This window comes from Struthio camelus, chromosome W (genome assembly GCF_040807025.1).
Source record: "Struthio camelus isolate bStrCam1 chromosome W, bStrCam1.hap1, whole genome shotgun sequence".
Classification (NCBI taxonomy): domain Eukaryota; kingdom Metazoa; phylum Chordata; class Aves; order Struthioniformes; family Struthionidae; genus Struthio; species Struthio camelus.
This window is the reverse complement of record NC_090981.1, coordinates 38,596,811-38,621,184: the sequence shown is the minus strand read 5'-3', so window position 1 is coordinate 38,621,184 and position 24,374 is coordinate 38,596,811. Positions and strand designations below refer to the sequence as shown.

The 24,374-nt window shown below is 37.0% G+C and overlaps 1 protein-coding gene across 2 annotated transcripts in view; it reads right to left on the bottom strand.

Annotated features, from left to right (window-relative positions):
• The window catches only part of LOC104150522 (EGF-like repeat and discoidin I-like domain-containing protein 3), a 251,960-nt gene that overhangs the window by 177,611 nt on the left and 49,975 nt on the right, over nucleotides 1–24,374 (bottom strand). For both annotated transcript variants that reach the window (XM_068925621.1, XM_068925620.1), the window contains exon 2: nucleotides 3,941–4,069. In XM_068925621.1, the coding sequence (XP_068781722.1) occupies nucleotides 3,941–4,069 (129 nt within the window). The remainder of the gene's footprint in view (nucleotides 1–3,940; nucleotides 4,070–24,374) is intronic.

The following is a 24,374-nucleotide window of genomic DNA, read 5'->3' as shown; positions in this document are numbered from 1 at the left end:
AAAGTTACATTCTTATGTCCTTGAACATACATACAGCACCCAAACCATCTTGAAACTCGATTGCTGAACTTAAGTAAGATTTCTGTCAAAATATTTAATTTCCCTAACTTTATGTATTTTTATGCACCTACCTTTCTTCTTTTCCATGAATTTACATGTGCATTTCTTTTTTTTTTTTTTAATTTACTCATTTTAATGCACAATTCAGTTAAGTAAAATCCCTGTTATCTGTTGCTGTGAAATCCTCCTGTCTGAGGTACATTTCTTGAAAATTTGTGACTTTCCAGCTAAGGTCTAGAGATCAATAGTATCCTGCCAACCCTAGTGAATAATGTCTAATGTTGGAGCATCTAATGAGAGGGCTGTACAGAACACCCAACCGCTTTTCACATGTGCTGTATAGCACTTCAGAGAGAAGGAAGGAATGACACAGACATAGACTCCTTCCTCTTTTTTTTCCTCCCTGCTCTCCTCTTTCCTTTTTACTCTGTGACTCTTGACTTCCTAAATGACCACTTTTCAACCAGCTTAGTATTTTCAGCTACACAGGAAATTGTCAAAAAAAAACCTTTTTGAATTTCTAAGGGATAAGGGAAATAACTTTTTGGTAATAACTCATTAGAAAGCCAAAGGGAAGTAACATGTGTTAGTATTCCTTCTCCAATCTTATATCTTCTAATAAATAGTCTCAATAAAAGTCATCACACAGACTCCTGCAGCACTTTGCTTGGCTCCTAACAGACCAACCTTTCAACTGATTATGCTAACTGAAACCCTCCAGTGTTCAAATTACTCAAGTCTAATGGACTTATGCTTACCTCACTTACACTATCTGTTATCATTTTCATAGGAGAAATCAGAATATTACTTTTAAAGTAACTTTTTAAAGCAAACTACTTTTAAAGTTTTCAGAAAGTTACGCTTAATCTCCGCTTGCATACACATAGCATAATTGTACAGGCCAAACATAAATTGAATTAACACTCTATGTTTTAGCTAATATAAGAATATTAATCAAGTACTTCACTTAGCAAATGCTGTCCACTCATTACTGCTTCTGTATTGCAAACTAAAAATGTAATACTCTGTCTGCATAGGCACTGTGATTAACTCCCTCCCAATTCTTCACTTGCTAATGCTTTATTCTGCTCACCAGACTGAGATTTTGTAGAAGTGTTTGAAGAATTTAGTTAAGAATAAATATGTACTTTAAAGCCCTGCTAATATTCAGTTGTAAATTACAGCAGCGATATTACAACATGCTTTCATTGCAGATTCACTCATGACTGCCTTCCTCCCAGCTATGTGCAATGCAATTTCCTGCCAACCAGGTACGTGATAAATCCACACGTTTCCTGCCAATAAACCCATGTCAAGGCCATTTTAGGGTAGCATGAGATATAGCTGTAGGCTAAATTCAGATCCTTCATGCATGCATAAAACTGGGAGGGAAATGGATGGAAAGAAGGATTCGAAGGCAGTGTCTCGTTTCTTAGGTGGCTGTACCAAGGAAAAAAGAAGCTTCTTGTGCAACTCAGATGTTAGGTAATAACCAGCTACTATGTCTGATAACATTTTGTAGTCAGAAAAAAAGCGCACTAAGCGTCTGACCAAAGTTATTGATTTTCCACAGAAACTACTACTTTTGCTGCTAGAAAATTTAACTTCAGGGGATCCAAACTCAATCCAATTCTAGTATAATTCCAATTGTACTGTGGAAACTTAGGATCTACTCCCAAAACAATGGTGGAATTAAAGCTTACTCCCCTTTTGTCTTTTTGTCCCCTTCTTCTCCCTAACTTTATAGCATCTCCCTGGAAGGTGGAAAACCCTTTTTCAAATTCCTACTCCAATTCAGGCATACATTTGAGTGTCTCAGTCAAAAGACTCCATGGTTTGGTAGGGGGATTCATCAGTACTTTCTGCTTGCTAGTAACTCCAGCCCTTTTAAAATAAAGTATTCCAAGGCTACTTTTCTATTCCTTGTAGTACAGGACATTTATTCAAAAGCATAAATGGATTGGTTTGGATTAAATGAAAAGTCTGAAACTATTCGAATTGAAACAATTCTCCCCATTCCCACTTCAGCTACAGACTGACAATATCATCTACTCCCTCAGAGCAATACGTTCACCAAGCTGTGCAAAGTATGAAAAATATGATTATTTCTTTTTAAGTCACCAAAAACACTGCTGTGCCAATCCCACACAGAATAGAAAATAACTACATGAGCTTAAAATTTTTTAAATTGGCATAAAATTCTGTAATCTGAGATTCTAGTTAAAAGTGAATATTAATATATTAAAAATCACTCACTGACTAATTGCTAGTTTCATCCATGCTTTAAGGTGGTAAAGGACATTTTAAAAGTTGTTAATGAATTGCATTCAGAGAATAATTAGTAACCAATTAAGCTAAGATGATTTTACCTACAATGTAACGTGTCTAATGTGTATGTAGAACATCCAGGCTCACACCAAACAAGAGAATAAATTTTCTTTGAACTCCCTAGGAAAAAAAAAAATTCAGAAAAAAACAAACACACACAAAAATCCACCAGTTCCTGGACTAAATTCTGCCAGTCTTATCTCATGATGAAGACAGACATACTTAATTCCAGAAGAGTGTATTCAGGTTGTCTGTGGTCTTTATTTATTTATAAAAAAAATAAACAAACCTTCAGGAGCATTAGTGTTAGAAAGGTGCTGAGACTACTTCTGATGGTTACAACGAGGCGTCTATAAAAGCTAAGGATCTCAGCTGTTGGTTTTGCCCTTCTGCCTTGATATAAAATGTGTGAGCTCTACTCCACTGCCACACGTTCAATCATATTAGTGTAACCCAGATCAATGAATAACAAACATGGACGCAAGATATGAAATACGTGCAAGGTGGTACTGCCTTCATATAAATTGGCTGTCAGCAAAAGAAAGGCATACAGGGCACGCAAGGCTTTCAGATAAGAGATACTGCCCAGAGTCACATTCTGTAGCTTATATTCCTAACACAAACACAGACATTGCCTTCTCGTGAATAAGCCAATGCTTTTCCATCCCTGAAATCTTTTATCTTCCTGCTGTAGTAGTCACGACTACCAGAAAAAGACATACAGGAGATGTACCTATTTAAACAGCAGCATCTATTTATTATTTGGCTCTATCGTATATACATACTTCAGAATAATTTAAAAGCTTAATCAGCTTGCAGCTCTTCTGCTTCACTGCAGATAGTGGGATGGCCCATGACATAACGAGCTGTCTACCATCTCTTCCTCTGCACTTTGTTTTTCTTCCTAAGTTTTCTTAAGACAGAACTCTGAACTGCTGCATGCTTTGCAGCTATCGTTCATATTTACAGTGACATTGAGGCATGCACACATCATAAAATTTCAATATATAAAAATTGCACTCTATGTTCTCATTTAATGATAAATTGCAGCCTTCAGTCGGGTAATCATTCTGAAATTTAAACAAATGACTAATATGTTTTATTCTGATTTCTCATATATTGTTGCTGTAACTTAGCTTCTATTACTAATTACTCTACTGTCTAGACCTAGGCATAGAACTACTAGAAACGAAGCTTGAAGCGAGATTAAACCACTGAAATTAGCAGAAGGATATTCACAAGTATTTTAACTACAATGATTTTTGAGAAACAGTGGTCGTGTTAAGTCACAACTATGATCTTTTCTCTTTTGTAAGTAGGGCACTGAACCTTTCTACGTGATTTTTATTTGCAGATACACTTCTGAGATACTGTTTTAACTGTCTTCTAATTATGGCGTTGATATCTATGATGTAGAAATAGGGACAAGGCACCAATAACAAACAATGCATCGACTGCAGCACTACACAAAACAGCAGACACAGTAACTGTTTTGCCAGTCACAACTAATAGGGTATTCAAACAGTTATTCCACCATTTAGTTTGCACTTACCAACCTCCACAACACTAGAACAATTGGGGTCTGTGAAGCCTTCAGGACACTCGCATGAATAGAAGTCATCATTCAAGCCTGATAGACAGATGCCACCATTTTCACAGGGGTTGGAGTCACACACATCCCCTGTGGGTTAAAGGAAAAAGATTCTCAGCCTCTTACAAAAAAGCTCTTCAGAAGTTATGCATAAACTCTAAGTTTATCCACTCTGTAGATTAAGGATAACTGAGAACAGAAAGGAATGACAAACTAATTCCTCTAAGTACTTTTCAGCTAATTCAATTTTATATTTAACAGGACAACTCATTTTTTTCCCTAGCTTTCTCCTCCTTAAAAATATATTCTGTTGCAACACCGAAAACCTAAAATTTAACAAAAAATATCCCCCCGCCGCACATTTGAAACCATTTAGGATATAGACTTAGAACAGAATTAACCTAGGATTTTACCTCTCCAGATTCCTTACCAGCTGTATGCTGGCTATTAGCTTATCTCTCGGTTCATAAGCTAAGAACAGTGGCTACGGTTACATCATCATTTGTTCCAGATTTATGCACTCTTAAATCACTCCGTAGTACAAATTTGATCCAGATCAGGTGTTGGCACATAGCTGTATTTCCGCTGAATACAGAGTATGGCATTTAGGCTAGCAGCGTGCCTGTATGTTGAATTCGTCAGTCATAGGAAGACCAACTGTATGTGATCCCAGCATAAAGTTTGACAGCACGAAGTAAAGCCATCAAAACATTTTTGAGCAATTTAATTCTAATAGTAAGTTCATACCAGATCACTGACTTGCGTCCCGTGAACGTTTTATCTAGTACTAGGAGTCCCAGAGGCAGAGCTGCTATATGGCCACACTATGCCTAGAGAGAGGTTTCACTCAGACTTGTAATCCACCTGCTCTGAGGCAGGGACAGAGGCCGAAGCGCTTGGGTGTTCACAATCCTGTAGCTCTTCTATGATCCCTGCCATGTCCCAGGGAAGTTTGTCAAGTTCTCCTATAATTCGTCATCACAGAATAAGAGTAAATTAATGGAAGATGCGCTTCAAAACTCCTCATGACATAGGGCAAGCGCAGGCCCAGTGGGTAGCTTGAGTCTGCCTAAATAAGGCTAAAATAACAAATTTTGCTGATGCTCGAATTGCTCTTCAGTGAAGACACCTATTCAGTTGACTACTATTCAGGCCATCAACAGCAGAAAAATGTAAATTCTGAAAGATAAGCCAAAGAGTTGCTTCACATGCTCAGTACTTGAACATGTCTCCAATGCTACCGGTGGGTATAATATCCTATTGTGATTTCTTATCTAATATTTTTTGTTTAAAATTGCCTTCATGATGAGATATTGCTCCATATGTGAAAGAGAGAACAGAGAGTCTGTCCAACTCTTAAAACTCGCTCAGTTTTAACAATCTTAAATAAAAAAACCACAAAACCTCAAAACCCACCACCCTATTATAGTTCTATAAATATGGTGGAGTGAAATACAGGATTTAATTTAGCGGACTCTCTGAAATGTTCACAGCAGCTGAAATCATCTGAAATACTTATTGCCTGCTTGAGATCTATCTAAAGTTTGAAGTGAGTCAACAGCCTTGTTACTCTGTTAATAACTTCTATTTTCACGTAACACAGGTATCAAGACGTGATATATTTTACATCTGCTTTCCAGGAGAATGGTAAGTGGTAATTACATGCTCTAGACCTCTGGATGGGATAACCAGAATCAATCCTAAAGAATGCCCTGGACTTTGGGCAGCCTCGATTGCATATTTTTTCCTCAGATATTTAAATACATATTTAGATGCATTTTGATTTGTTTCATCCTTCATCTTGTAAGACAGATCTGTGCTATCATTTTCCATATTTTTATTTTACAGTATAACATGTCTGTAAAAGCCACAGGAATGCATTTCATGCACTTTCACATAGGCTCTCTCAATCTGAATTTCCTAATATTTGCATGTATTATCGTACAGTGCAATAGTAATTGGTACTTCAAACACTTAAAATGTCTATTATGTAGACATTATATATAATGTCTGTATGCATATAACTTTGTATGTCAATCAAAGTAATTGCTGTTCATGAATGTAAATTGATACATCTGAAAGGAATATCAAGTTGTTTTCCATAGGCATTATATCCAGTAGTTATCCATAGCTGCATTGTTTTACAGGTGAGGTATTTGATTTCAGAATTTCACTGTTGCTATTCTACAGTAAGCTTATTATTGTTCTTTAGAAATACCAATAATTTGTGCAGTACAGTTTTGTTTCCCAAAATTTTTGCAAACGCCACCTAACAGCAACATCTTCAGACAGGTAATTATTACCAAATAATAAGTACATTAATTTGTGCTCTTTTTTTAAATTAAAAAGTTGCCAATTTTTAAATGTGGAAAGAGTTACAGAGAGTCTAATTGCTCATGTCAGCAGTATAGTGATAGTGAGGGGACCGAAAATGTCTTCAACACTTTTCTGTAACATAGACTACAGACCAGCATCTGGTATGAGAACTCCAATCCAATAATCACGTAAGAAATTTAACAGATTCAACAAATTTCAAGGATTTCCTTTACTGAGCTCTGTGCTCTAACTGCAAAAAACTCTAGGGTTTTTTGGGGGTGGGTTTTTTTTTTTTTTTTGAACCTGTCAACTTTAAATTGCCTTTATGACACAGAATTGTCATGTGCCTACCTACTTTGTAACAGTTTATCTTGAAGATAGCCCAGCTGAAGGAGAAGCACAGCTATTTAAAAAGAGAGTCAACGACACCTCTTTCTATAATATAAATCATTTGTCTTCCTACTTGAATCTAAACTAGTTAGCACGTTTTTTCTCGTCTTGAGTGCTCGCTGCATTATTTGAGTAACACAGGGTGCTTGCTTTGGCTTCATGAGGCTTAGATATTTAGTTCTGAAAGGACAATTAGTATCAACTGGTCCCATACAGCACATAGATGCTCCAAAAAAATGTATTCATGTATATATAATATATAATATATATAATGTATAGCATTAATAATTAATTTGGAAGAGGAACATTTGCTATGTTAATCCACTTGGATATTTTGAGTAAAATAAGAGGGGACACTTTTATTATGCACTTCCTGATGCAGTGGTTCTTTTGGTTTTAGTTATACAAGACAAGAACAAAAAAGAAAGGTTGGCAGTCAAACTACTGTTTCCATTGTAAGTTTTATATTGGCTGACAAGCAGAACGAACCCCTAATTTTCCATTACATTTCTAGACTTTGAAGCCTCCCACTACGCTCAAGGTGTGTATACTCAGCTGTGTAGTTTTCATTTGTCTGAAAATGCATCTTGACTTTTCTAGTCTGAAGCAAAGTGGCCCAGCCTACAGTTTGGGACCAATAACACAGATACTGTCCTCTAACAATGGCCATTTATTTCCATGGCCAGGAAATAACTGTGCTAAGTGTTCTTTCGACCCAACTATATACATATATATATCTTGCTACTCTTATCAGAAAGGTATAATGAATACAACACACGTGTGAAGAAAATGGGTCTATTAAAAAGAGAACATAATCAGTAGCATCACATCTCAAAATGCTTTGGAAATATATTCCGACTCAGGCCAAAATAATTTTGAAGTAACTTCATTTGGAAAACAAAAACACAAAACAAAAAAGCCACAACACATGACTTTGACCTCTCTATAAATAATGAATAATTATAAACAAAATATTGTTAGGTTCAACTGTTTTCATCCATTTTAAACTGAGATACTATTATTACTGTTTATATCTGCTGCTTATGTCTCCCTTTACTTTTCCTGTTTTTTCACTGAGGTAATATAGCATTGTCCAAAGAGCATAATCATCATGGGCTGGAAAGGATACGGTTTGACAACGTGTCCTGTATGTTCTCAGAATTCACGATCACCAAGAAGCATGGAAACCCTAGCAAGGATAATAAAACATCTAACATCCACACTGACAAGGAATTAAGAAAAAACCTTTTGCTTCTAGAGCGGTCCAGTTTTTGGCCACATCAGCTTCCAGCAAAGTATCTATAAGAAAAAAATGTAACCATTTCTAATTCATTTCATAGTAGAGTTACAAAGGGACACAAATCTTTGTTCTATATTACTGTTTTAAATGATTATTTGTTTAGACTGTGCCAAGCTTAATTCACATATATTTGTGTTACATTTTATTGTTCTTTAAGTATTGTTCTTTAAGTTAATAAGCAGTGAGCTTTAAACTGCCTCAGTTGTTGGAAGGAATCTGCAGAGTGTCAGAAATAGTACAAAGACTAAACGACAATAAAAAAAGACAAGAAGCTCCCACAAAAAAATTTACACAAGCTGTCTGATTCACATAACACGAAAGAGGACTAAAGCGGGAAAATGTGTTAGAGTAACTTTGTACAGCAATGGTTAAAATTAAGACTTCACTATGACATTAAATATGATACAGTCAGAGAAATAAGCAAGTGTACAGCCACAAATGAGCAATAACTCTACTTAAGACTACATATAAAGTTTGTGCAAATTTGCATACTCAAATTAGCAAAACTCACTTAAAATTTTAGCACCCTTATGACTTAGCGCCTGTGAAATTGTGCAGAACAAAAATAAACGTCACCTTTGAATCAACAACATGCCTCTCAATTTACGTTTGCGCCTCTTGAGAGACCATTCATCCTGAAATGTTAGTATCTAACTCGTTATAAATTCTACTCAGTTTTATGCACAGAATTTGATTTTAAAGGCTCTGTCCTTAATAAGAAAAACTTATACGGGGTGCATTTTATTTTAACCTAACTGGTTATGAGATTTGTTACCACTGGAGTACTACGTTGCATATTATGTAATCTTTAACTCCTCACGCATACTCTGATTCCAGCTGTCATTCACATCAGTCTTTAACAATTATTTAAAAAACATCAAGTGACCCTTACTAGTTTAGGTTAATTAATATGTTCTGGATAAGGTCCAATAAAGAATACAAGTATATCAAAAAAATCAATAATTTGTGTTTTTCTTTTTTATGTCCTGACTCACCCTGTACACTTCATTATGAGGTTACTCAAGCATTAAGGTATGTTATAACACTATGTAGATAAAGTAGGCACTACAGCTATTGTTGCCTCTACTCCATCCTCAGGAAAATCTCAGACGGTAAAATTTCATTGCATCAAGTTACTGAGATTTGGGGTGAACTGACAGAGAACCTTCATCTGCAAGACACACATGCTTCTCCTGTAAAACTGCCAGAACTCATTACACATTTTGTATTCACTTCTTTTAGGGAACATAGGCTTTGGAATGATGTTATACATGTAACTATGTGCTTGATATAATATTATATCATATTTTTAATATACATGCACACGCTCCTTTTTCCATGACCTTATTCACAGAGGAGTTAAGCTGAAATCAAACTGAAAATATCTCAGAGTAAACAAGATTGGAGATGAGGTACTCTTAAAATTTAAGTGATCAGAAGATACTAATTTATTTTTTCTCCAACTTTTCCTCACATCTTTGATTTTTTCAGAATGTTCTTTAGTCCAAAAAGTCTGAGTCCCTTGTCCATCCTCTCATTGGATAACAAAGTTGGGTATAAAAAAAAGAAGAAAAAAAAGAGAGATTCAAACACCCTTAAATTAGAATTTTAAGAATGAACAACTCTTCCTCCCCACCAAACACACAGCAGAAGTATGTAGCAAAACTCCAAATAAAATTGTGAGATGTGTGCACACTAGTAACATTTAGGCCTTTTTAAGGCCATGACAGATGAAATAACATCTCTTTTATGTGAGGCTCTGGGAGAGGAAAGGTTCTGCTAAGTCCACCTCGCTCCCTTACATACCTTTATAGAATCACTTTTACAACATCCTTTCAAGGAATGTGGAAAGAACCATTTATTGCTTCTCTTTCCACCAGAGGGTACAGGGAGGATGGTAACAACGCTAAACAAAGTGTTTCACAAGCTATACATTTTATACAGCATACTTTTAAATTCTAGAAAGTCCTCACAAATTATATTACATGACTCTTCTTTACTGAACAGTGCAATACCTTGCTTGACAGTAAAGGGCAACCTGAAAGAAGAAATTCAACTGCTGTATATAAATAATGCAGCACACCATGATGGTAACAGTTAGACCATCAATCACTGTCAAGAATAGAATTCACAGAGTTTATGAAAACAGTTTTTGTGATATGAAGGCTAAAGAAGATGTACTGTGCCGACAGAAAGGTACCATCCTACACTTATCTGTACGTCTTATTTTGTAAAGCACTCTTACGTTTCTTTATTGCAAAATTACGAAGAACAGTCAGCTACTATTACAACATGCAAATCAATCTGCTGTTGCAGATCATCAATGCTGGTCAACGAATAAAAGAAAAAGAATGATTTTTTCTTTCTATTATTTATTTTTAATTACGCTCTGTAACAGCGTAATTCCTGGGATATGAATAGCTGTCAACAGCTCAAGTACAGTATCCTGGATTAGGTATGAGAGAAGCATTTGAGTACATATTCATAAAATTATTAGCCTGAAATGAGTATCATTTCCCTCAACTATCTTATAACATCTGAATGACAACTGTTAAAGAAGCAGTTCCACCAGAAACCTTAAAAATCATTTTCTGGAGACAACTGAGCGGTGAACAAGAAGAAAGGAACATGTCTTTAAAAAATCCCATGGATTCACAAGATTTCAAAAATGGAAGGAAAGAAGTGATAGCAGGAAAGATCATTTAGCTGTCTGAGCACAATTTTTTCCCTAGTTTAAGAACATGGCATACCCAGTGAAACAACAAATATAGAAGTATGCATGGAGAGAAATCATCCTTATGTATGGCTTACATACAACTGCATGCATATTTAACGCGCAGTATGTAATATGCATTACATACGGAAGTAGTGAAATTTATAGAAGCTGATACTGAGGTAGGTAGCCCAGCAGGATTTCAACGAGATGAAGACACCAACAGAAATAAAAGGCATAATGAAATCCACAGCTGAACAGTTGCAAACGTAGTAACATACGTGTCCAGGGTGCTAGCCAAGTACCTTGCTGGGGGATACCATATCCTTTCTGCGTACGCTACATAACGGGCTGAGGCTCTACACATGTTCTCTCACTCAAGCGTTTCGTTGGGCCATTGAGGAAAGAGGACCATCATTCCTACCCAAAACAGTAGGTGTAGTTTTATTAAATTCCTTGCGATTTCTACACGAAATATAGCTTAAAGTCCTCTCTAAATATTCATTTAGAATTAACAGATATTCCCTTCAATGAGAATAAAACTTGCTTGTTATGAAGAAGAATTCTCCAGGTGGAACCAAACAATGAACAGCCCAGAAAATAAATCCGTCAATAGAAACTTGGTCTCTGGATAGTAAAAATGAGCCCCAGTTCTGAAACCAAGAAGAGCAACTAAATTTCAGAAGACAGTTGAGAAAGTACATGCTACCAGTAGTAGTTTTACGTTAAAAAAAAATCAATCTTCAAAAAAAGAGCTTTAATACTTTTCTGATTTACAGAATAATCTGTACGCTGTCCAAGTTCAAATCTATTCCTCCATAGCTACAGCACTACTGAGAAGCAGAACCATAAATCATATCGAAGACACACACCTGTGCAGAGATGCAAAACGTGAACAGCTGCAGTCCTCTGCAGCTCTGAGCTCTGCAGTCCTTTTAACAAATATGTAGGCTGTCATTCAGATTTAGTGGTGAGGCAGCTAATTTGTTTTCTGATGGTAAAGACAGCTAAATAATTAACTTGTATCTCTTAGTATCTGAAAAGGAAGTTAAAAATTTTAGATACTAATAGCTTAAAGTTATCTATCTCCCTTCTGCTTGCTTTCTAGGCTGATTTGCTTACTATGCAGAGAGAAGGTTCAGCTAACTTTCTAACACAAATACTCATGGCAGACTGTCTAAACAGTTTTATAAAATAAATACACTAATATTATTAGCTCTAGATATCTACATCTAAAATGGAAGGGAAAACTTACAAGAGAACACTAATTTCAATAAACTCATGGTTTTATTGCAGGTTTTATGAGAGTTGAGGGGCTTGCTTCTTTTTCTGAAAACGCCCGAGATAAAGAGGCTGTATATATTTAAATAAAAATTCCTGTAGCTTGTAGCTGTAGAGGAGGGTTTCAAAATACCAGTGTAACTAGAAATAAGCATTTCTTTAAACTTAAGCTTTTCCCAGTCTTGCAATCTGTGAAGATGAAACAGCTGATTTTTGAAAATCTGAAATAGCGTTATGAAAAGAAATTTAGATTTGGAATAATTACTCTAATCAGAGAATTAGATTACCAATCTAGGACTGGAGTGAACCACTAATCCTAGATGAAGATCAAATGCTGACTTGAACTCTAGATTTAGTCTAATGCTATAATACTGTAAAGGTGTGCCCCTACTTTCAGGGTTAGGATACAGCCCTAACATACTGCCCAGCCAGATTAATTTATATCATACCAAATCCCCTTCCGCCTTAAAACGTATAATCTTTTCCCTTTCTAAATGTCTACACTATCTGCTACTTTATTCATTTGAAGTGAAAGAGTAGTAGGTCACTGTACTTCCTACTATGTCACTGTAGGTCACTGTAGTAGTAGGTCACTGTACTACACCTACTATGTTTCAGCCTTTTCAAGCATCTGATGCTTGGCAATGCAAAAAATAGCTAGAAACAGAAAACAGCTTAAAAAGTAAACTCTTCTCTCTATCGTAGGCTACAGAGAGTTCATTTCTATGTCAACTGCTCTTCGGGGAAAAGAGAAACTACTTCTCTCATTTCAAATCTTTATTGGTAAGAAAAGGATCTAATGTGATTAAGAAAGGAATACGGTCATGTGATAAGCTTCTAAACACGTTTACAACTTGTGGAAAAGATTTTATGCATACAGCGTTGTTGTTTTTTAAATGAATGAAGGAATCTATAGTCGCTAAATGAGGATTTAGGGAAAACGGCCATCAGTTCAGAAATTGTTTCGTCAGAGGAAAGGAGATACACTCTCCCTAATTGATCAGCTGATATTATGAATGGCGTACCATCCCTGGCATCCACCCTCAACTAACTGCAATAATGCTTTACTGCACAAGCAGTGAGGTAGCTGATAAATGCCTTTAATGCATTTGCCCTAATCCCTACCAATAAAACCTCCTGCAACATCCTCTTATCCGCATGCACAATAAACCTGGCAAAATTAATCCATGCACTCCTCACGCATACTCTGATTCCAGTTGTCGTTCATATCAGTCTTGTTTACACACTTATTAGCTATCGCCAACTTTCATGTGAATCAATCTATATTTCTGCATCCGATTACATGTACAGAGTGAGATTGGTTTATGAATAGGGAAAGAATAGGAGCTTAAATTGAGACTTCCAGTATACAAGGCGCTTAGGTTTAAAGTCATGATGTGAGTACGTTATAATTTCCACTTACAGCCATTTACTTGAAATTTCTCAACGAATATAATATTCAAATTTTGACTAGAAATTCCTGTGTTTTGCAGATCTGATACAGTGGTTTCTCTCAAGAGTCACCTGGGCTCCTGAAGGTTTGTCCATCAACTGCTAGCAAACTCCACTTCTATATCCATGACCATGAGACAGTCAATATATGGAGTTAGATTTCTGCTTTGAATTAATCTAAATTCAGTTTTCAATCACAAACTCTTTCTAAGTCTTTTTTCAGAAAATCAACATTCCCAAGGCTCTGGACTTGTCCCAGCCCCTGTCAGGAAACAACTCAGACACACAGCACCTTCTCCTTTCTCCATCCCCTGCTTTCTATGCAGTCAAATCAGCAGTCCAAAAGGTACCCTTTTGATGCGCACGCTTTTGTTTCCCTATAGCAGTATGGAGGAATACAGACTGTCATGAGCGAAAGTTCTTATTAAAACAAACAGTACTAAATAGTTAAGACCTTTTTGAGGTAAATAACTTCTTCCTCAGTTCCTCATGGACTGAGGGAATTCAGGTTCTTACATGTTTTGAGAGTTATCTTCTCTTTCCAATTTCTATTCTACCTTCACTTCAGCAGTGAAGTAAGAGGGCATTGTGCCAAAATCAACCTTTTTACTGATTGCAGAATCATCACTTTTGGATTGTTAAATAAATAATCCCAATTTTCATTCAGTTTACATCTCAGTTTTATCTTTCCATTTCTTTTTTTTAAGCTCCACAACTTCTGAGATTAGTGATTTGGAAGCACAAGAGTGTATATATACATATATATGTATACATACATTATACGTATGTAGATAAAAGTGTTTCATTTTTTCTTTGTTTGCTCTGTTTTGGATTTATGCAGGTACTGGTTGCTAGGCAATTATTAGTTTCCTCAGCAGTGCTGAATTTATCTTTTCCCATCATATGTAAATCCTGACTTGAGAGCTAAGCAATTAAAAAGTCACAATCAACAGTTTTTAAAACTCTAATTACATTTCATGATATCTTCCTAGCTTCCTCAAAATGAAACACCTTAAAATAATATGAATTCTAAATATATTCTCATTACTCCTTGGAAAGTAGCCAGAGATTTTTAGTTACTTCTATTTTTAGATGCTCACTATTCAGTCAGTTTCTGAGGAATGGACAACATTCAATATGTCAGGCGAAGCATCCAAAAAATGGAACATGCAAAACTGATTACTCTCACCTCAAAATTTTGAAGAATCATATAACTATAAATAAGTACCAAATGAATCCCATAAGCACCCTTAAACATATATGTAGATTTATATGAAAATACACACACATTCCCTCCATCAAGTTTTATAGCATATATTAAAAATGCAAGAACACTCGCTGTTTTCAAGTTTGTATTCCAAACTGCAAAATAGATTTGAAAATACACCATGAGAAGCAGTCAGTTAACAAATAGCTTGACACAACAGAAGTGGATCAGTATTTCAAAGCAGAGCGTACTCAAGTTTCTCCACCCACATTACATGAAGAGTGAGGATTTTTTTCAAACTAGATTTAATCACTTCCCTTCGTGTGCTTTGCAGCTGCCCAAACGACCAGTCATTGGTTCATGCCCCTAACTAATCGTTAGGGTTGAAGTGTACTTGGCCTGCACCTGAGTAGAGCTTCCAGTCCGATGTCCTCTGAAATTATTCTAGTTCGTGCACGTCAAAACCATTCTGCAAACTGAACCGAAGTGAGGGCAGTACATGGAGTATGTGGAATATTCAGGAGTATTCACTTCTGAAGCCCACTGGAACACTAAGCTACTGTTTTACTAGAGATGCAGGCACCAAACACTCTTTCCTAAATGAACTTACTCTACGTTTTAAACTATATAACAATAAGGTTATTTTAAGAGAGGCTTTGATTATATTGAACCCTACAGTTAAAGGAGAGCAAGCAAAAATATTCCGCAGGTTTCTATTTTTACAACTAGTCGATCTTACTTCATTCATTTCATGCATTTTTTGTCATTTGGATGTTTAAATCCATCACCACGAAAGTTCTGTCACAATCAGAAAAGAAACGTCACCTCAGCAGCTAAAACCACATTGCTGGTTTTCATCATTTTCTCTCTGACTTTATAGGAAGGTGATGTTACTGAACATATTTGAAATAATAATTATGTAATGCAGATATATGTCCCTCCTGTGAAGGATATGAAATAATAAGGACATTAGAGCTGTCAGCTACAATAAAGAAGTGGTTCTGTTTATTTCAGATGATGTAGCTAGCAGTGACACAGAGCTTTAGCTCTGCAGAGGAATGATTCATACCCTTCTGATTATTGTTAGAGTCTCTGGAAAGATGTACGGATGCAATTTTAAACTTGTTTAGACTTTGTTCAGCAATAGAACAAAATCCCAAAATTTTGCACATATAGAGACTCATGCATAGAACGTACAGGATATTGTTACTGTAAAAGGTTTCTTCTAGCCCTAGGATCTCCTCAAATAGCATGTAAAATTCTATGAAGTAACATATCTACTAGGCACATTTTAACTAGAGGAATCAAGTTAGAATTTAGTTTTAGCCTTGAGGAGCGCTTATTCCATGTGGTAGCATGTGAGGCAAAGATGCCCACAACAGTGCTTTGCCAAGAAGGTAACCCATATCGTTCAGGGATTATGTAAAAACATCTGGTCACAGTTATCACCCATCTCTACAGCGTAATCACTTGTGCACCGTCGCCCAGACCTTAAACTACACAGCCTCATTGCTCCGCAGTTTTCCCCTCTTCAATAGTGTAGATAAGCAAACAGAGGGGCCATCTAACCTCACAGCAGCACTGCGCCGATTGTCTGATGAACACTTTTAAAGCACGTATGAATGTTTATGGGAGTCTTAAGTAATAAAATAGTTTGTGTATTTGTCAAAAATTCGTCTCAGTATGGTCAATCTGCATTAACAAACTGTGGTTTTGGTAACTTTTTCTTCCACTTATAATTTGTGGAAGCTTATAGTTTGTTCAAAGCTAAACAAAGAAGGGTAGCAGCTTGAACATGCATGCTGCTGCTTGATTGCTACAGAGTGAGATCCTAAATAAAAATTTAGGATTAGTATTTGAAAAAGGAAATAGATAGAAGGAAAACAAAAGATATGGCTGAGAGAAAGTAGTATAAGTGAAAGATCTTAAAACAATAGAGCAGCTGAGAATACAATACTTTTTGTATACTGCTTTCCAAGACGGCTGTTAATTGTAATTTTAATAGTAATGAAAATAGACGCCTGGCAATTAAGCTAAATAATTAGATTGTTTCAGCAGAATTCTGAATGTAGAAAATGTTCCTATAACAACATAGGAAAAAAAATCTTTCTTGTCCGGCATCTAAAGACAACCAAAATAACCAGTCTGGACAACTGAAGTGCACTATAATTGCTTGCTGTCTGAAGGTCAAGCCCATCAACATCCTAGATACATACCAGACTCCCTGCCATGCCTTAAGCCCGAAAATAAAGCTGGTCTCCCATTCTTCCTTCAGTCAGTAGGAAAAAGAAAAAGATGCCTTACCTAACTGATCTGCTAACATCTGCAGCTTTGGTTATTAACTGCATTCAGGTAACGTTAACATGGTTAATCATGTATAGGATATCCCCCATGATCTGTTTGAAATGCAGTTGCTGTTGTGTGCCATTTACGAGAGGCCTGAGGAAGTCTGCATGGATAGCGCGTATTTTTTTTAAAACACAAGACTAAGTAGAGATTAATACTAAAGGAAGGGGGGAAAATATTAAAAGAAAGTGAAAATAATGAAATAAAGTTCACTTGCAATGAACAAATTAATGCCTATTTCATAGAGCGCAGGTGCCAAAGGAAGGCATGCAATTACAGTTTAACAGGGAATTTTTCAAGTCATAAGTATTTGTAACCGTACAATCTTACCAGTGCCCTGATTCTCTTCTCCCCCCCACCTCCCTCACTTTTCTCAGAGGTGCTCAGCACAGGCACAAGAGGCCAAGGTGAAAGGAGACTTCTTCCCCACAACAGTGGTCCAACGCTATAACAGACGCCCAGAGAGGAGGTGCCATCTGCAACCTCAGGGGTGCTCAGGAGGCTCCTGGACAAGGCCCAGAGCAACCTCATGGAGCCCTGATGTTAGCCTTGCTTTGAACAGGGCTTGCACTAATGCTCCTCTAGTACAAGTCAAGATCTTTGAACTTGACTGGCTCTTTAAATCTAATGCAATTCTTTCACATCTTCCTCTCAAATATACAGCCTGGCTGTAGATTTATCCTACTTGGGGGGAAGAAAAAAAAAAAAGATTCTAGACAACTATCACCTTCAGCAAAAAATAAAGGATCCAGGATTAAAAACAGCCTTGAACATGAATAGCTTTTCTCTGCAAAGAATTTATGCAAGTACAGTGTCTCATGTTGGTATACATGGAAATGGCAACGCAGTATTCCATGGAAAATTGACTTTGCCCTATAAAACCTCAAACGGCTTCAAGTCCAAAAGAAAAATGAGTGATCCTTTTTCACATTAAATGAGGCCAAAGTAAGAGCAGGTTAAGTTTATTTCATTTTAAAATAAAGCATTGGGATATTACTGGTCAAACGATTGGATTTCTGTTGCATAGGAAACAGACAAGCTAAAAAAAATTAGTTCAGATTGAGTGAGCTTGTTTACATTCTAAGAATACTGGTTCTGCTCTTTCTGGAATTTTGACCATCTCTGAACAGTTTTTAAACCTTTAAAATACAGAAATAGCATTTTCTGAAGAGTTACAAGAGGTGTAATGTTTTCAAATGTAAACTTTACAATAGTATTCCAGTTAATATTGGTTCAATCTCCAGTAATTATAATTGGTGTGAGTTTTTATTATTTTGTTTTTATAACAAAGATTAATCTGAAAACTAAAGATGAGTAAAAAGAAAATTCAGTACACTTTGATCTGATAGGTTTGAAACAATGTTTTGACCAAGTCATTCCTTCAAGTTTTGACCAAATACTTCCTAAACTGAAATATGACACATCTATGGAGCCTTTCACAGTTTTGACAAATTAATGCTTCCTGGAATACTTTTTAAACAAGTGCAAAGCTGGCCAGCAGACTTGAAAAAAGTTTAAAAAAGAGAAGCTGAATTTACACAAAAGCATGATTGCAGAAAATAGGCTGCAGATGAGCTGCTTCGGGTGAGGAAGCGCCCGGTGCTCAGGGCAGCGCAGTGCTGTGCAATCACTGCCGAGGTCTCCAGGCACCACCGGAGAGCAACGCCTGCTGCCAGCACCTCCATGGCCAGTGCCGGTGCAGGCTCCCAGACTACACTGACACAACTTCAACTAGTAAAGGACAGCTGGTTCTTAGGCAGCTTTGGCCTCTTAAAAGCAGTAATTGTTTCTCACTGCAAACTAATGCCGGCGATAGGGTTGTGTGTGATGCGCCCATCAGGAACTGGAGCTCAGCCGTTAAGCAGGCAGCAAGCAGCTGGAGCATGGGCATGACTGCGCTGGGCAGGGCGACGCTCGGTAGCGCTACCGCTCTCCTCGCTAATTCTGTCTGTGCACATCAACTGATTTTCAAATGTGCTCATGCAATCAACTTCAATCTGCTTGCCTTCCTCTCCCAACAATAAAATTCGGACCATTTTCTGTCTCCACTCCCATACCCTAACTTGCAAATGTTTGTTGTTGTTATCGTTTTTTATTGTTTGCTGTTTGTATCGAGCAATTTATTCAGACAGAAGAGAACACAGTAGTTATAGTGCAAACAGGTGGTTAGAGAAGCCTCATTATTCACCGACAGAAAATATAAAAGAGTTACTGCAAGTACACAAACAGATTGCCAGTACGTGATCTTGACAAATAAAGGGACTAAAATAAAAAAAGACTGATAAATAGAAGCTAAGAGTGGAGTCTGAGATTCAACATATTTCTTCTCAAATGAAGCCATTAACAACAACCCGGAGGCTCATTATGGAATTCCTTTAAATTTCCATGTATTTATGGGCCTCATTATGGGAATCATCCATTATTTTGAACGTATTGCACTTGCATGTTCATCACTGGAACTTTTAATGTCTTTATTTTCCGAGAACAATTTCAGATGTTTCTTTAAACAGCTATTGATCCCTCTCCCTCCCAGCCTCGGATTACGAGCACCACAGCTGTGCGTGTCTCCGCATCGCCTAGGAACCCTCGCCCCAGGCCAGAACTGCACCGCGCTAAGCGCTGCGATTTGTTTTTCATCTCGGCCTCAAACCAACTTTTGGAAAACACTCTTCACTGCCTACCATCAGGCAGTTACCCTGGTAGTTGGTTGCCACTGTGGGGTGAAGACATTGTCATCCCTCTGCGTTAGGCTGTCTCCCCCTCCGAGTTCAAGGCAGAGCTGCTGGTCCGCACGAGCTCCGTAGCCAAAGGCACAGGCAGCGGTCGGTCGGTCGCTGCGATCACACTGCCTCATTACCGGCAAAGAGGAAGAGTACATAACACGCAGCAGTGCTGAACATCCTGAATGATAAAAGCATTATTTGCATTATACTTGATGCTCCTGCAGGTTTAAGGCCTAATAAGTCTCCCAGGGAAGTTTGAAGCAAAACTCTTACTGGCTTCCATAAAGCCGGATCAGACCACCGGTGCCCATGAGCTTATTTAAGCAAGGAGTTCTTGCACAACGTCTTCTAACAAGATCGACAGGACTGGTTTAAATTCAAATGCTGCATTACTCTCACACAAACCCAAAGTAACTTGATTAATTTAATGGGGTTATTCCTCTTTGATACTGTCAACAAAAGCAGTATTTGAAACCATTTTCTCCCTTATTTAATTCTACTGTATGAACAAAACAGTTCTTCAAACAATTTCTTTGGATTTTACTTCCTCACAGTATTGCTTTTATTTCCCCCAACTTCCTATCTCATTTATTTTTTAACCTAGCAATATTTTAACTGTTTTTTCTATTTCTTAGAAGTTTCTGATTAGTTCTTTTTTAGCCTAATTTATTTTTATTTGAATTTCATTCAGTGGGTAGTTAGTGTTTGCTTTCCAATTTGCGTACAGCCTGTTAGGATTTTTCTACTTGCTACTTATCTGTTACAATTTCCGTGCTAAGAACTTCAAAGCTATTATTTTAAGTGTCTCCAAACTTATGAGCCATTTAACGTGTTCTACTGGCCTATCATTTTTTTTCTCACTATTAGTCACAATTGCTGGGTTATGAAGACACAAATTGCTGTGGATGTCTCCTGCTAGGCCTGTTTAAATCAAACAGGCAAGATACATGTAAAGGAATTTGAAGAAACCACTAAAAAAATTAATTGTCTATTTGCTTTTGTGTTATATCAAAAAACTGAAAGGGGTCAAACTTATATTACACCGAATAAAGATACTGAGGGAGTCTCCTGCTATTCAGGAAGTTTAAACTATATACGGTTTAAAATCTACTGAAGACACTTATCTATTCAGTTGTGCAAAATGTAAGTTGCATGAACTATTCAAAGAAAAACTGATTTAGGTCACGAGAGCTACATTCAAAAGATCAGGATATTATTAACAGTTCAAGACAATCACTTTAAACAAAGCTCTTGCAAGATTTCAGCATTTTGCAGCCTGCTTCCTCTTTATGCATCTACCCTAGTAGGAGATTGAAAAAAACACAATAAAAGACGAAAATTTTCCTTTTAGCAGACGCCAAACAAGCTGGGATATTAGCTGGGGGGGGGGGGGAGGGCGGATTATAAGTTTGACAACTGCATTCAAAAAGCTTAATTATTAAAGCAATCTACATGGCACCACAATAGAAAGCATCTTGAATAATTACAGATCAAAGCCAGACACTACTGCACAATACTCAATTCTTGTCTTTTCTTGAAGCATGCTATAAATAAATAAAAGTAAGCACAAACTAAATTTGGTCATGGTCTTTGTTAGCAGTGCAATGGAGACAATAATTCTTCCAACTGCAGACAAAACATATTATCATGTAAATTAGAAAGAAAACTGCTATCACAGTGTAGTTAAAAGAAAAGTAAAACAGAAAATATAGCGTTTATCAGTGCGAGAGACCTGTGATTATCTTCAAAAATCAATGGTTTAAAATCTACTGAAGACACTTATCTATTCAGTTGTGCAAAATGTAAGTTGCATGAACTTTTTTATTTGCTGGGATACCATACTGCCTCTATTTTTAAACAAGAAGGCTATCACTACCATCCTCTTCATCTACTTCCTCATAAATTCATCAGCTAAATAGTCTCAGAGAAACCAGTACAAGATGTTTTCTAATACATCAGGTCCAAAGCTTATCGATTAGCTTTTTGTAAATCTTCCTCTTACCACAGTAGGAATAATCTAACAAAGCAAAATAAAACATAAGTTATTAAAAATACAGTGTGTAGACCACAACAACCGCATCTGGCCTATGGCCACCTTGATAAAACGATTATGAGGCCCCCTAATTCTCTTTTCCCATAGGCAACTCATCCATTCTGTCTGCTGCCAAGTCTTTAAATCTCCACACCCTCCAGACTGTACCCAGGTCCCGTCCAGGTTGACATAGGCTGACATACCTCAAAGCCATATCAAGGAAGGGGTCAAGAATTAAACAGTATAGAGTGTTACAGGATTGTACCTTGCTCTGCGCGGTGGGCCTCTTTTATTATGATAGATGTAGCCTTTGCAGACTTCAAAATTCCCTTTCCTCTGATATCAGCAACTAAATAATGAGAACTACTTCATCAGACAAGCACAGGACATACAGACTCTGTTTTAGGAGCAGAAGGTTTGCCTCTTCTGTACTATTTTTCCAGATGCACACAGAGGTCATCATGAGGCCAAAAAGGAAGGGAAAAGCCTCTTCTTGCTGCTATTGTTTAATCTGTGCTGCAGCGGTCAAGGGAAAGGTGACTGACACTTTCTCCCTACATCCTTCTTCCAGCAGTATACAAAGCATTCAGAAAATGCAGCATTCATTTTGCTGTGCTATCCAAACTATATATAATGAGGCTTATAGATTTTTGTGAGATTAAATAGTGATTTTGCTCTCTAAATAAAACTAGTCAGTGCCTGTAGGTTTTGTTTCTTCTCTTTCTCTCTCTTTTTCTTTCTTCCTTTCCTCCTCCCCCCCCCCTTTTTTTTTGGGTGTCTGCCCCATACTGCTATTATGTAGACCTAGGTTTCAGTTGAATGTGTTACAGAAGCAAAATTACTAAACATTTATGTTTTAAATTACAGCCTATAGCTGAGAATCTGGGTACGCCAGCTCTCAGGGCAAAGCAAGACAAAAAAAAGCTCATCAGCCTGAAGAAAAGGAGGTCTCAGAGCACATCTCTCACGTGCATACCCTCACTTCCTCCTGGAAAAAGTCAGTGTCTTTTATGTTAAACCAACAATGGCTGAACTTGAGTACTGTTCTGTGGGAATATTAGCATGTTAAATGTGATTTTTGAGTTTTTTTGATTTTTTTGATTTTTGAGTTTCTTAAAGAGGATGAAAGGAAATACAACACCACCTGCTAGAATTACAAGCTAAAAGCCACTCTCCTATGTTCATTCTCCCGCATGCCAATGCCTTTGAACTGGACTTTTGCCTTGCTACAGTCCAAGCAGCAAGAGAGTGATCCTGACTCTCAAAGCTGCTAGGCAACAGCTTGATGTTTGTTCTCCTGAGAAGTGGATGCTTTTGCAGCTTACCAATAAACAATCTCAACTGGTAAGAATTTAATGAAAGTTAATAAACACAATTTTCTAGATTACTATTCACAGAAAGCTATCTCAGAGTTTGCTGCAGGAAGAAGCCTTCGATCAAGACAATCGTGAGGGATTTAAGATGCCTTAGCAGTTGCATGTAGGATTTGACCCATTTAAAAAAAAAAAAAAAAAAAAAAGGAAGAACATGTGAACTATCCAAAGATTCAATCACCAAATGAGGGCAAGCAGACAACCATTTCTCCCGTGATAACCACAGATACTAACAGTTATATACAGATTATAAATCATTGCAAGACTGAATAGCACCTTCATAAAACATACTAGTATATCCTAAAGTAGTGATTTTGCAGTGTTAGCTTTTGTTTCTCCATCTTCTGAATGGAAATTGTCACGACAATGACAACATTTCAAAGATTCACCTGACTTCAAACTTAATTTGTTCCACTGACATCAAAGGGGCTTTTCATAATCACAGGAGCCTCTCTATCAGGAGTAGCTGGTAGGACTTGAACTTAAGGTCTTGAACAAAAACCTGAATGGAGTCAGGGTTACAGACACTCACAAATAAAACTATAAATATAGGGCATTTTAAATATAGGTCATTAATTTTAGTTATGAAATTCAAAATTCTTCAGAAATGTCATCTGGCAGGTCTATCATAGTAGGCATTTAGACCCTTTAGATAATGCCAGTATTTTCCCCATCTGTTTGGCCACAAGAGTGTAGATGCATGTACACATATTCAAGAACAAACTACTAGTCTTTCCTCCTTTCTTTAATAAAGCAAAACAGTCAGTGTCTACCAAGATTCTCATTAAACAACCATGTGGCTAATATGTTTTGCTTATTTTAAGCTGGAGTGTATTGTGAACAACAGTTTACAAAAGGAAAAATGGTTCTGGAATAACAAATTGGTAAATGGTTATTACAGAGTAATAAGTTGGAGTTTCTCTAGTTTCTCTCTGTTCCTGTCTGTCTGAAGATGCTCAGAAAAAAATATATTAGTTTTCCCTTCCTTCTCCCTGTACCCAGCTTTTCTTCTTCTCCCGCCTCCTGCTAGTCAGAATGGAAACCACCAGGTACACTAGGTATCGTGTCAGCAACGTGCTTCCTTAAAATCAACACTGCTTACGTTCCAGCTCCTCAGTAGCTCCTTCGTGTAACATCACAAAATGGATTCATAATCCTGTAGTTTTTATCTGTATTACAATTCGACACAGAAACTATTGCGACTGTTGCTGGTTTTGGTATTGTTATAGCAATCAGGAGGTTATGTTCCTGTAGAACCAGAT